This window comes from Ixodes scapularis, unplaced genomic scaffold (genome assembly GCF_016920785.2).
Source record: "Ixodes scapularis isolate PalLabHiFi unplaced genomic scaffold, ASM1692078v2 PGA_scaffold4__175_contigs__length_147842914, whole genome shotgun sequence".
Taxonomy (NCBI): domain Eukaryota; kingdom Metazoa; phylum Arthropoda; class Arachnida; order Ixodida; family Ixodidae; genus Ixodes; species Ixodes scapularis.
The window spans coordinates 64,311,872-64,326,551 of record NW_024609879.1 but is presented as its reverse complement, the minus strand read 5'-3'; the positions used below and the strand labels follow the sequence as shown (position 1 = coordinate 64,326,551).

General features: G+C 44.5%; 1 protein-coding gene across 1 annotated transcript in view; it reads left to right on the top strand.

The window, feature by feature from the left end:
* LOC8024068 (fatty acyl-CoA reductase 1-like) overlaps positions 1-14,680 on the top strand; it is a 58,935-nt gene that overhangs the window by 24,447 nt on the left and 19,808 nt on the right. The window contains exons 4-5 of the mRNA XM_040216697.1: positions 7,854-8,029; positions 13,179-13,251. Coding sequence (XP_040072631.1) covers positions 7,854-8,029; positions 13,179-13,251 — 249 coding nt within the window. The remainder of the gene's footprint in view (positions 1-7,853; positions 8,030-13,178; positions 13,252-14,680) is intronic.

Here is a 14,680-nt window from a genome sequence, read left to right as displayed (position 1 = left end):
GATGTTTAATAAATATCTAAGATTAATACGTGCAGCCACAGATTTCTGAGCGAGTCTCGTCATTGATGTCACCCCACTTCAGGCTACAGCTCTGTGTGACTCTAGGTCCTGAAGAAAAAACACAAAATCGGCCACACCTGTTTTCGTTTTTTTTTTATTTATTTTTAGTTTAGCGCCTGTAGACAATGTTCCAAACTTATTTTTTGTTTACTCGATACATACACGAGGACAACACATCAAGATGATTGTTTCCTCTTTCTTATTTAACCACAAGACCATCAGATGCGGTCATGGTAGCGATATATCTGCTCCCATTTCACTTTCTGAGTGTGCACGTAGCAACAAACTGTGTAGCATAGCACCTTTACCTCAATGATTTATAAATATTTGAAAACTGTGGGTGATACCAATGTTTACAACAACCAAAAAGCAGACAGGCAGTTTGCGTAGCAACGCGAGACTGTCACATTGGTAAACAAAAAAGTGTGCCAGTGAAACGCACTATCCCAGGAACGCCAACTCCGACACGCTCTCTCTGCATGGCGCATAAGCGACACGACAGCATACCTGACCAATCTGCTGACTTGTATTCACACACAAATAAAAAATGAAGGAACAAAAACATGAGCCTTCCTTGAAGTCTCATGTTTTTCTATCAACAAGGGCCAACGGAACTGCGATTGGCGGACCACTGTCTGACACCAGGGGACCAAGCCTTGCTGGAAGCGACACCTTTCACCATCCGGTCACTTGGCAGCAGCGCTGCATTGAAGCAACGTGCCTAACCCCTGCTACGCCATCTTACAGGATACGTATCATCAAACCCTACTCTACTGAGTCAGCGAAACGAGCCGTGCCGTGTCACACCGCTATCAACAAGGGCCAACGGAACTGCGATTGGCGGACCACTGTCTGACACCAGGGGACCAAGCCTTGCTGGAAGCGACACCTTTCACCATCCGGTCACTTGGCAGCAGCGCTGCATTGAAGCAACGTGCCTAACCCCTGCTACGCCATCTTACAAGATACGTATCATCAAACCCTACTCTACTGAGTCAGCGAAACGAGCCGTGCCGTGTCACACCGCTATCAACAAGGGCCAACGGAACTGCGATTGGCGGACCACTGTCTGACACCAGGGGACCAAGCCTTGCTGGAAGCGACACCTTTCACCATCCGGTCACTTGGCAGCAGCGCGGCATTGAAGCAACGTGCCTAACCCCTGCTACGCCATCTTACAGGATACGTATCATCAAACCCTACTCTACTGAGTCAGCGAAACGAGCCGTGCCGTGTCACACCGCTATCAACAAGGGCCAACGGAACTGCGATTGGCGGACCACTGTCTGACACCAGGGGACCAAGCCTTGCTGGAAGCGACACCTTTCACCATCCGGTCACTTGGCAGCAGCGCTGCATTGAAGCAACGTGCCTAACCCCTGCTACGCCATCTTACAGGATACGTATCATCAAACCCTACTCTACTGAGTCAGCGAAACGAGCCGTGCCGTGTCACACCGCTATCAACAAGGGCCAACGGAACTGCGATTGGCGGACCACTGTCTGACACCAGGGGACCAAGCCTTGCTGGAAGCGACACCTTTCACCATCCGGTCACTTGGCAGCAGCGCTGCATTGAAGCAACGTGCCTAACCCCTGCTACGCCATCTTACAGGTTTGCAAGATCTTTCCATGTGAATCCTTGCCAGATATTTTTGCCGCAGCTGCTGCCACTGTTATTTGTGCCTTTTGTGTTTAGTGATCGTGGTTTCTGAAACCTAAAATGGGAAAGGACGACCAAAAAGACCTGGTAAAGGCGCTAGACGAGTTCCGCCGTGAAATCCGGGCAGATATGCGAGGACTGAAGGAGAGTGTGAAATTCTGTAACGATACATGTGATGGTGTCAAGGACATCAAAAATGAAATGAAAGAACTGAGGAAAGAAATACAGCAACTAACAGCGCGCAACCAAGAACTCGATGCAGAAAACTGCAGACTCAACGCAAGGGTCGAGGAACTGGAGCAATATCAAAGATCTAATAACATAGAAATCAAAGGAGTACCATTAGAGGGGGACCCTACTGACGTTGTTAAACGAATCTGCAGTATTATTGATGTACCAGTAAATGACTCTGACATCGACGTCTGCCATCGCGTGCCAACGTTTAGGCAGGACACAAAAAACATTATCGTGCGTTTTGTCCACCGCACAAAGAGGAACATGGTCCTGGAAAAGGCCAAAAAGCATAAATTAACCACTTCGTCGCTTGATTATGGGGGTACTGCCTGCCCCATATATGTCAACGAGCACCTCACGAGTCTTAACAAAAAATTACTTGGAGCGGCCATCGCACAAAAGCGCAGAGTGGGATGGCGTTTCGTGTGGTCGGCTGGCGGAAAGATTTTTGCGCGCAAAAATCAAAATGATGAAGCAGTTCGAATCGTGTGCCTTGATGATGTTGCGAAAATCGCAAACTAAAAAAGAAAAAAGTTGAGCAGTCGTCTGAAATAGTAACCATGAAGTTTTAATGGCTGATACTTCGCCTACATGCAAATATGTCGATCGCTCATCTTTTAACGAGGAATTCCAATGCTCTGAACCAAACTTTTCTGTGATGCATCTAAATGCGAGAAGCATAAAAAATAAGGAAGATAATCTTAACGACTTTGTTTCTTCCCTTTGCGTAAAATTCGATGTTCTCTTGTTCACAGAAACATGGCTATCAGCAAATGACGCAGCCCCAAATATTCAAGATTACAAGTATGACGGACTTGTCAGGGATAAACGGAAAGGCGGAGGTGTGGCCATTTACACGAAACAAAGTATATCGTACGAAGTTGTTGACGATTTCTGCAAACTTGATATAAACATAGAATGCATGACAATTATAATCAAGAACACAGTTATTGCCGTAGTGTACCGCCCACCTTCGGGCAGCATGTTAGCTTTTTTTGAATTCATAGAAGAACTACTACGTTATGTGGGTTCAACCGGTGCCTCACTTATGATACTTGGAGACGTTAACATAAACATAACTTCTCAAGATTCAGACGCGAGAGACTTTAGTGACCTTTTAACCCAATATGCTTGTGTAAATCTGATCACGATACCTACTAGAGTGACTGCTGAAACTGCGACTACGCTTGATATCTGTCTAACTAATTTAGAAGAAAAGGATACTACGTCAGGTGTCTTCACTGAGAATATTAGTGACCATCTGCCTATTTATTGTTTAAGCTCCGTTTCTAAAAGGAAACAAAACAACACAAACGAGCCATACCTTTTTAGGGAAATAAACTCGGAATCTTTAGAGAAGTTCTATAGTCTCATAGAAAGAGCAGACTGGAATGCCGCATGTTCAGAGGGCAGTGCTGATTTAGCCTACTCTATTTTCTTTAATAAGTTCAAAAAGTGTTATGATGAAGCGTTTCCCCTTAAAACAGCAAACCCCAGGAAAAAAAAACAGAGGAAGCCATGGGTCACTTCTGATATGTATAAACGAATAAGTGATAAGAACAAAACGTATCATGCATTCATTCAGACTCGTGATATAAAACTGCTACATGAATTCAAAAAGAAAAGAAACAAGCTGAACTCCGAGTTAAAAAAAGCCAAACGTATGTACTATCAGAGCAAATTCGAGTGTATATATGACGACCAACGTAAGATATGGGAAACAATAAACGACATGTCAAACAGAAAGCAAAAAGACAGCCTTATAGAAGAATTTTTGTTGCAAGATAAGATTGTAACCGGCAAAGAAGCCGCAGATAAGATGAATCAGCATTTTATAAATGTAGGGGCGTACCCACTAGTACAGATAAACAGTGTTGTCGAAAATGTGAATATAGATAGCCTTATGGATTCTATAATGTTGGTCCCGGTATCAACTTCAGAAATTGATAAAATCATAAAAAATCTAAAAAATGATTCGGCGGCCGGTGAAGATGACATTAAGCCCCGACCTATAAAATATGTAGCCTCGATAATAACTCCGGTCCTGTCTAACTTAGCAAATAAAATGTTACAAAGCGGAATTTTTCCAAACAAACTTAAAATTGCCAGAATTCGTCCTGTCTACAAAGGAGGGGGAGTAAACAACATAAACAACTATAGACCAATTTCTATTTTATCTATATTTTCAAAAATTTTCGAAACTACTATAAAGAATAGGTTGGAATGTTTTTTTAATAAGCACAAAGTTATAACGTCTTCACAATATGGATTCCAAAAGCATAAATCTACGGAGCAAGCTCTTCTAGATATCAAAGACAAAATAATTGCGAATATTGAAAGTAAATTATATACTCTCGGGCTTTTCCTGGACCTAAGAAAAGCATTTGACACTGTGCAGCACGAAATATTATTGCGTAAACTAGGTAGGTACGGTATACGTGGAATCGCACAAAAACTAGTAAAAAGTTATTTAACCGATCGATATCAATATGTTACAATTAATAAGATATCCTCCTCCCACTTAAATATACAACATGGTGTTCCCCAGGGATCAATCTTAGGCCCCTTATTATTTTTAATATATATAAATGATCTGACAAAAATATCTGGACCGCAGGAAGTAATCATGTATGCTGATGATTCTAATATATTCTTTAGTGGAAAAACAAAACAAAGTATTGAGCTAGCCGCAAACTCATACCTCTTAAAACTGTCAGAATGGCTTCAAGGAAATAGACTGCAATTAAACTCAAACAAAACAAAATACGTAATTTTTAAACCAGTAAATAAACGGGACGCCGATAGTATAAGTATCAAATTTGAAGGTTTAGAACTGGAGCAAGTACGCGAGCAAAAATTTCTTGGTGTTTGGTTTAGTGAGGAATTGTCATGGAGTACTCATATAAACAAGTTAAAAGCTGACCTGTCCAGAATTATAGGCAATTTGTATAAAATCAGAAATTTTATCCCATGTTGGCTGCTTAAAAATATGTATCACTCATTGGTTCTTTCAAAATTAAGCTACGCAATTTTGGTCTGGGGGACAACAACAGCCTCAAACTATAATAAATTAATGGTCCTCCAAAAAAGAATTTTACGTATGCTCGAGGACTACAAGGGGGATTACAGGAATCTACGTACGGAATCTTTGTTTTTAAAACATCACATGCTTAGGGCAAATCAAATATATTACTTTAAATTGCTTCAATTAATCCACAGGAATAGAACCTACTTAGCGCTAGAAAGTGAACTAACACCAGTGTACGATATTCGACGACCGAAACGTAAAGTACCTATAATACGCACAAATTATGGACGACAAACTTTAGCCTTCCAGACTGCCTCAATTTTGAATCGTGATTTACTCGAACTAAACTTTGATGTATCAATATTAAAATTTAAAAGAGATTGTAAAACAAATTTACTGTGCAGTGCTCTCACATTTTGTTAGGTACTGCTTGTCTTTCTTAAAACTGCAATCATATTTTGTTAGCAATGACCTTACCTTTCTCGTTACTTCGTTTTTTGATAGGTCTTATCACAAGTCTATACAAGTTATTGTATAAGAATGTTATTTGTATTTTGAAATTCTTTCTTTTGTAGCTTCATGTTTTTTTTGTTTTTTTTCTACTTCAGTTTGTCAATGTATATCTCGTTTAGACTCGTGTAAAACTGTCGTGATCTAGACTTTTGGATCTACCACGTATATATATCTAATACTTATCTGTTTTAGTATGTCTAAACTAAAAAAACTGTATATTTGACAGTATGAAGATTTGGCTATTGAACTGATATGAATTTAATGAATCTGTACTTAATATGTATGATGTATTATATATGTACTATGTATTATATGTGTATGGTGTATTATATCTGTATGGTGTATTGCATATGGATGTTGTTGCTCGCCGCATGCCAAGAGGGGGTTAAGGCCTCGTCAGGCACTTTGTGCCTTTAGCCTTAAACCCCCTCTGCGGAACATGTATCCGCAGACACAAATAAAGAAAAAAAAAAAAAAAAGTGCCAACTGCAAACGCGGGAGTGCTTTGAAGGCTGCCTTTACGAGCCGCCCGCATTGTATCGCTGGATCACCCGAATCCAGAGCTGCCGCTTCGTTGAGTGCAGGCTAGTAGAAGGACCCCCAAAGAAGCTTAAACCGCGACAACGCTTGCAGTCGTTGCTGCAGCCAACAACGAAACAGCGCTAGGGCCTGTCGGAGAGCTTCGAAACGCACGACCACCGCTGCCTCCTGCAGCCCCGAGCCGGACGTACCACGCCACCAAAAATGGCGGACTCCTGTCTGCTGCTGCCGCGCCTGCGCCGTGGAAACCCCGGAAAAGGCCCATTGCTTCAGTTGGGTTCCAGCGAACGCAAAAAGACGATGAGGTAGTTATGACGATGCACTTTTCGTGCCGCTTGACGGCATCAATCGCATCGTACTGTCGGCTGCGTGGTATAGACCTTTCCAAAAAGAGCGCTCTGGCCGCCGCCATTTTGCGAATCGAGCGACCCCTATTAGCCAGAAATGTCTGGCACCCGCCTGAGCTGCGGAAACCCGGTCAGCGTGACTCCCCACGTGCATTTTGCATTCGGAGTTCGCCGGCTTTTCTTGGAAGTTTTTACATTATTTGCCTGTTTAGGATGCCTACCCTTTGTGTGTTATCTTGCAGTGTGAGAACCAGGGAATACCAGGGCTCGTAGCCCGCTCGGCCTTCGCAGGAAACGAACGAAGAGAGCGAACGTCAAGCAGCCCGCGACGCAGGCAGTTGGACGTGCTTGGAGGATTATTTCCGTCGAGATAATCTCCAAAAAGCCTTCCAGGCTGTGTTCCGGGTCTTCGCAAAAACTAGCTGATAGGGTCGGGTCCGGGGTGTGGCGACATGATAAGCACGTTCGTTCATTTGCTATGAAGCTGTGCAAAAAAGGAGCTCTCTTCTACATGTTCCCCAAAACACGCCGGATTCCGTCCGATCGTCGTGAAGTGACTATCGTCGACACTGTATATTGGACATTCTGTGTTATTTGAGACCTTTCTAAAATCCTGTTCGGATAACGCGGCACCGAGGGGTACGTACAATATATTTTTTGTTCGATTGATGAGACTCATTGAATTTTATGTTGTGGGCGGGGAATATCCATGCAGTACGGATATCCTGTGTGGTCAAATATTTTGACCTTTATAGATTGACACGGCTGAGTTTACGGTGCCGTAAAACAATGAACATAAAATGAAACAAACATTCCAGTTGCATTTGTACTGTCGCGCACGGACTCACCAAAACAGCTTTCATTTCTTTGTTTTTGTTCCCAAAAATAGAGCACTGCTTTCTTAAAGACCTCTATAAATTATGCTCGCCACAGAATACAAGATAAAAAAGAAAACACGGCAATTCAGCCGCCACCAGCGTCCGGAATTGCGCCAACGCAGGCTGCCACAGTCTACTGACGAGAAACTCCACAGCTCAGCGCAGTCGGGCAACACTGGCGTACACTCTCAAAACCAGGGACACGCGCTGTAAATCGCTTCGTTCGAGACTGCCGCTGGAAAGGTCTATAGAACTTAATGGGAAACGGAGTAGGCAGTCAAAGCGGTTGTGGCCAAATAAGAAAAAAAAAAAAGGCAACTTCCAGAAAACGACCCAGCGCGAACGATGCTTCGTGAGAGTTGGGCAGGGCGCTCGAAATTTTCAGATCGAGAACGGATCCAATGATTGGAGCCGTTGGCCGTCTCGTAGTTGCTACTATTCCGCATGGGATGGTGCCGCGTGTCCAACCAGACTTGACTGCTTCGGCGGCATTGGCAGCCTCTGCGTGTACGGCACCGAAGGAACGTGCTCGAAAGCCCGTAAGGCGCTCGGCATGAGCAACTAAATTTTTGCCTCATCTTCCCATGCAGTGCTTCGAGCGGTTGCATCAAGAATGTCCAGCTAGCTTGAACAAGCTGGCGGTCGTCGACGGCGACCTAGCAGAAGAAAACTTGGGCTTGAATATCGGCGACTACCAGCGCTTGGCTTCGGAGGTGTCTGTTGTCTTTCACTGCGCGGCAACTACCAGATTAAAAAACACGTTAAGGTATGCAGCTCACCACTGTCTCGTACTGCCGTTACTCACAGCCGTATTCAGCAGCCGTGATTAACGAGTGTAGTTTTAAAGTTAGTAGCGCGTCTAATTAGTCACGAGCTAAGCGAAGAAGCGGCGGCGAAGGAGCGACTAGGCCGTGCGGTATTCACGAGCGCGAAGCGAGCGGGTGACTGTCTAATCAGGAGTAACGAGCGGAATTTACGTAAATATTTGTCACGCGTGAGCGTACTTAAACACCACTGCGTAGGTGGCGATTTTATTGTGTAAAAACTAATATTTAAATATATCTTAGGAAAAATAAAATGTTATAATGAGAAACTGAGTCCGGGACAGACTTTATAAAGACAATTTAAAAGAAAGCAAGGGGAAAACCCGGAAGCCTCATTGCCAGCGACATAAACAAATATGGAAGTGCCCCTAAATGCGGGCTCTCTCGTCGTTCAGCACCCTGCTGATATCAATTTAGCGATATATCTGACCTCCAAACATATCGATTTCCGCAATATTTGCTGCTCCAATTCTTTGTAGATCCGTTCCTCAGCGTTCCAAGACAGTAAACTCTTCGTTAGTGCTGGTGGTCAACAGTGATAGAAGTCGGCCATGACGCCGAGCCGCTAGTCACCAGCTAAACACCGGCTAAACTAGCCGTACTTCTTAAACAAGATTTTGCAGTCGCCTCCTAAGTCGCTCGGGGCGACTAAGCTCTAAACATGGTCGGTGAATACCGAATGCTTACGTAGCTGTGATTATCACCTCACACGTGATCATTTTTAACGATGATGTAGTTAGCGGTTACACAGGCGCCAGTCACGTCTGATGAATACGGGCGTGGGAGTTTAAGAATCCCAGGGCTTATTTTGTTTATGCTTATGGTCCCTTGATTTGTTTTTCCTGTGACTTCTTATCGGCTTATGCAGCAATCTAATTAACTAACGAGGGATAATAAGACCCTTCGAACTCAGCACGTCCTGCGTTTTATAAAAGGGCTGTAAACAGTTTTTTTTTTTTCGGAATTCTGAGTTTTATGTTTATTAACCTTATGTCATGAGACGTAACCGAAAGGAATGTCGCTGTCTGTGCAAGATGGCGACGTAGACCGGACTCTATGGGCGAATCCGGAACGTCATATATCGCTCCAGCGGCGGCGCCATAAGGACGCCACGCAAGCAAGTAAACGGATGCCATTCGACGTCTGATATTTTGCTCGAATACTTCTAGGATGGCTGACCTCATGGTAGCGACGCGGTTGGCCAGTCCTAAGCCGACACTCTGTAATGTTCGTGCTGCCGTATGTCGTGCTACAGAGGAGAATTTGAGGGGAACTGTTTGGCAACTTCGATTGCCGAGCCGCGTCTCTACACGATCTTTACATGACGAGCCACAAATGCGTTCTCGCTTCGACCAGAAAATTGCTGATCCGCTTACTGGAAAATGAAAAAAAAAGGCTAGAAATTAAAGCGAAATGAGTCGCCTTTGCGTAACTGAGGAGCGGCGTTTGAAGATAGTGCTGAGGATGATCGTAGTAAAGGAAAATTAATGGAAAACTCACAACCACAGAGCCGGCGTCCTAGAAACTACGCACGATAAATAAGCGGCCCAAAACGGAGTTGCCGATAATCTCTCATAAATTTTCTGAACGGGACCAGTGATAACTATGTCCCATACGAAAGGTTTTTTTGTTTTTTTTTAATATATCTATTTTTTTTTCTTGTGCTTAGCAATACATGTCGATCACACATATGAGTCAGGCATGCCGGTGCCAATACGAAAGAGCTCAGTTTTTTTTTTTTGTTTTTTTTTCTAAGTTAATTAAGCAAGTTGGAATTACTTTTCCACTCAGGAGTTCAGTGGCTCCGCATATGTAAGATGCATCTTCAAATGCCCACCTTCTTTTAACGTGCCCTGCGAAAACCTACGTTGCATTTTTTATGTAAAGTGACTTGCGCAACCTGCGCTTCGCAGTAAGGAAAAAATAGCATGTGCTGGAGGTCAAGAGGTCACACGCGAGTATCCCTCCTACCTGCTGACTTTTCGAAGTACTAATTCGAATCCCCCTGAGATAAGATTTTCTTGCTTCACGTTGAGCGTTGGCTGTAATTTCAATTCACAACCGCATTCCATCACGAATGCGAGCCGCGGAGAGACGAGCAGCGTGATTACGATGGTTATTAAATGATAGAAGAACCGGATATGTTTGAACCCGAAATTGTATCCCAATCACGCGATGTAGTAGCCTCCAACTCATTGGAGAACGCCAAAGATAACTCGATGTTGTTGTTTCCTTCGCTCCCAAATTGTTATTTTAAGATTATATGAAGTTTAATGACTGTTCAGCTTTTTTTTTACGGAGGTACCATGACGTTTTGTTGCTCATAATGCCGTAGGGTGTCGCATGATGTTTGAGATTGTCCAGAAAAGCGATATTTATACGTTGTTTAAAAAATGCAGAAGCAGTATCTTCCGTAATAATTTGGAATCAAGGTTTTTCTGGATTAATGAATTTAAAAACTAAAACCTGGCAGATATATATATATTTTTTTTTTTTTCTTTAAAGGGATACTTCAACGAAATCTGGAATATACTCGTCGGGCTCAAAAATAGGTTGAATATGATCCACAATATCCTTAAGTGACAATCGAACGTTTGTATTTCAAGTCTGCTGGCTGTTTTTTTTTTTTTTTTTTGTTTAAACGACCCATTTTGGCAAGCGCTCGAAAAGCAGCCAGCGGAGAGCACATGACGTCCAGCGCAATCGTGACGTAGTTCGTCTCGGGACGAGCAAAGCTGCGGCGAGGTTGACGCCTAGAGAATGTCGTAGTCGTTCCAACCACCGAAGCGGCTGCTTTTGTAATAACTTTGAGTGACGGGTTAATCTTATGTAATCTTGTAGAGGGACAATAGCGACTTCTGGGACACACAAATACGATTCTCGGGGAGAGGGGAGTTTCTCCTTCAACCTCTTCTCTCGAGGTGGCCGGAGGCAAGACAGACGTCGTCACTACCTGCCAAGGTTCCTAGACGGTCATTACAAATGAGACGTTAACGACATTCACCAGGTGCTCTTTGCTAATCGTTTAATTCGTTTTAAAATTCCTTTTCGATCGTGACTGTGTTAACAGGATATTGGTGTGTCCGATGTGATACTGCTCCTTTGAACACATATAGACCAAAAAATAAGCGCCGGAATTTCGTTGTAGTATTCCTTTAAGTTTAACCCCATTAAAATGTCAGATACTGATAACAACGCCTACAAGGTTGAGCAACTCGCGTTCTTACTGCTCTCGTTTTACATGTTATATCATTGTCTCTTCCATACTCACAATACCTGGCACTTTGACGACGGAGCCATAGAGTGCCCGATCGCAGATTTGGAGCGCAAGGATCTGGTAGCACAGATCATCAAACAGGCATTTCTCGGGGAACCTGGACGTCAGTGCACAGCTTTTGCAGCAGCGAGGACCCGAAACACACTTGTTCGCTCAAAAAAAGTGTACTTCGGCGTCTCGCCGCAGCGGGGCGCCAGCCACATGGCTCTCTCTTCTCATCTGTTGTCTGCCGCTCGACCTTTTTCATTTCGGCGGCCGCTTCTCGTGGCGATCTGCCACGCTTTGTCAGTATATAGACCCTTCCAAAAATCACCTCCCGCGTGCTGCCATCTTTGGCTGCTGGGCTGTGGAACGCCTTCTGAACATGCGCTGCAGCTCTGGGGCCCTAACCTGGAAACTTGGCGGAAAAGTCGGGCGAGAAATTCGGCGGCTATGATTGGCCGGCGCCAAGGACAAGTGTGGTGTTGGCCAGTCGCGGCCGCCAAATTTCTCGCCGTCGTTTTCGCCAAGCGTCCAGCTTAGGGCCCCTGCTCTGCGTAAATCAGACGCTGTGCATGCGTCCACAGCTCAGTGACTCGGCATTTTTAGCGCGGGTGATAAGCCCTAAAAAGGTCTGTAGGAGACTATGGCCAGACCAAATCACGCATAGGAAAATGCGCAGGCCAGCAGCGCGCTCATTGTGCCTGACTAGTTCGGTCGGCCGTAGCAAAAGCACAGAGCGGATGACGCCGTGAGTATGCATTTTCCGCGCTGCTTGATTTGCTCCTCCGTATCGTCTTGACGGATGCAGTCGGGCTTAAAGTGAAACGGAGTATAGGCAACCTGCAATGCTGTTTGGTTTGGCGCCATCTAGTGACTGAAACAAGAAATATTGGGTACCCCTGGGAGTGGCGGCTGCATTATTCAAACGTGAGCTTTTACTCTGGTGGCGCCGCTTAGTCTAGTATCTGAAGCAAGAAATACTGGGTATCCCAGGAAGGCGTGATCGCGTAATGTGCCACTAGAGCGGAGGCTACGGCCCTGGCGGGCCAATCGGAACGTGACTGCCTATCATCGGAGCGCGCCTCAAGTCCGGAGAAGTATCGGGCTTTTCGCTGCGTCACGCTCCAATATGTGTGCGTTGCGCTCGTGTACGTCGCGCATTTCGAAGCCTTTGGCACGCAATGTGGGGCTTATCGTTTACCCTTTGCCAAGTTACAACGACACAGGGTATAACCAAGGTATAACCGTGCGCTCTCACGCTGCTGGCGCCGCCTGGCCGTTGCCGGTTGGCTATAGGCGTTTTCAGGCAACTGAGCATGGGCGGCACGAACACCTACCTTCAGTATTTGTTTTGTCTTATTCCGTTCGCTTCACTGTATCGTTACCGCACAGTGGGACAGGTTATTGCCCCTTTAGGTGCTACTGTGCCCTTCTCTCCAAAATGGACCTTTGCGGAGGCTCGTCAGCGCCCGCTTCGGTGCCTCAGCGTCTCGGTAAGACGAGAGAAAGTCGGCAACGGCGTGTCTAAAAGGTCTATGGCTTCTTTTTTTATTAAACCGCGTTTAAAGGAATTACTTCGCATTAGAGTGCAACTGGCGGACCTCTGAAATTTAGCCTTTTTTTTTTTTGTTTCTAAAGATACGCGTTTTATCCAACCAAGTAGAAGAATTCCGTAGGTAATAATTGCAGCTTATTCGCAATCAAATTATTGTCGCTTGATATTTGTTTATCCTGATTTTTATAGGCGTGAGACCACGTAAGCGAAATCTTCTTAGAAGGCACATAATTGCTTATATACAGGGGCAATGTACTTACGAATACTTTTGTCACAGAAACGCCGTGAAGGTCAACGTAGAAGGCACCAAAAGCGTCCTTGAGCTCTGCCACCTTATGAAGGGAATGAAGGTGAGTTGTTTTCGGCATCGCTGGTAGTGAATCATAATGCCCGCGTGTAAAATGGCTCTTTGCGTGTATAGTATACCCGCGCATGTTAGCTGAGACTTAGACCAGCCCATTCAACATACTTTTTTGAAGAATGAAATGCTTTTTAACAGAAACCCCAATCTCAAAGCGTTTTCCGTTCGTACGTTCGTTTATTTCCCGCTACATTTAGTGGGGCGATTGATGTCACATGACCCAACGTTGCGTGACGTGTGCACCGATTCAGTCTCCGTACAAACTTTTGCGATATTGTATATGTGAGGGCATTTTATTTATATCCGCACAATTCATAGTCTTTCACGTTCTGCCACCTTACAAACATGTTTTTATGTGCACGAAAATAAAGATATGTGGATTAAAATTGATGTCTCGTGACCCAAAAACGAAGTAATTTTTTCCTCCAAGTTTAGCCTAAAAACGTATGTCACGTGGCCTAACGTCCCAAATCAGCTTCCCCAGAAAACTTAGCGGGAAATTGATCTCCCGTCACATGTAGACCAATTACTTTTCCCTGATAAATTTAGAGGGAAACTTGATTGCCCGCGACAACTCCGCCGGCAAGTCGGCGAGATTGACTTTCTCCCTGAGTGTCCAACTTAGAGCTCTTGGTCACGCGTTATCAAGTTTCCCTATAAATATAGCGAGAAAATTTAATTGCTGTATGGGTCACGTGACGTCAATTTCTTTGCTTTAATTTAGCGGGGGAACTGAGGGTGCATTGGTCACGGAACATTTCTTTAACGTAAAATGTTGCAGGGAAGTTGAATTGGCGTGTAGGTCACGTGATGTCAGGTCACGTGACGTCAGTTGTTTTGCTAGGTTTAGGGAGCAAACTGACGGCGCAAAGGTCACGTCAGATGAAGTTTTCCGCCAAATCTAGCGGGGAAACTGAATTTATGTTTGCGGGCCTGCGAGCACACAAAAGTAGCTATGAACATTGTAAGAACGACGGACAAGCAGGCCCGCGCAAGAAACCGAAATCAGTGCTATCGCCACATCTGTTCACGTGTTATATGATTGTTTATATATGGATTCAAATACGTTAGACGTCCATAAAGAATCTACATATTGGTGACCCGGGAGTGATCATGAGTCGGCCACGGGACCATCGGCGCCTGCATCCACAGGTTCACACGTTGGCCTGAAGTTACCATTGCAGATGTCCGAGCGGACAGCACTGTCCGATCGGACATATGCATTTCAGTACTACTTTTAACTGAGATAACGGTTCGTTCTTAAACTTCACCATCTGGTTAAAGGGATACTTCAACGAAATTTGAAATATTCCCGTCGTGTTCAAAAATAGGTTGAATATGATCCACAATATCCATAAATGACAATCGCACGTTTGTATTTTGATCCTGGTGGCTGTATTTTTCGTTATAAACGGCCC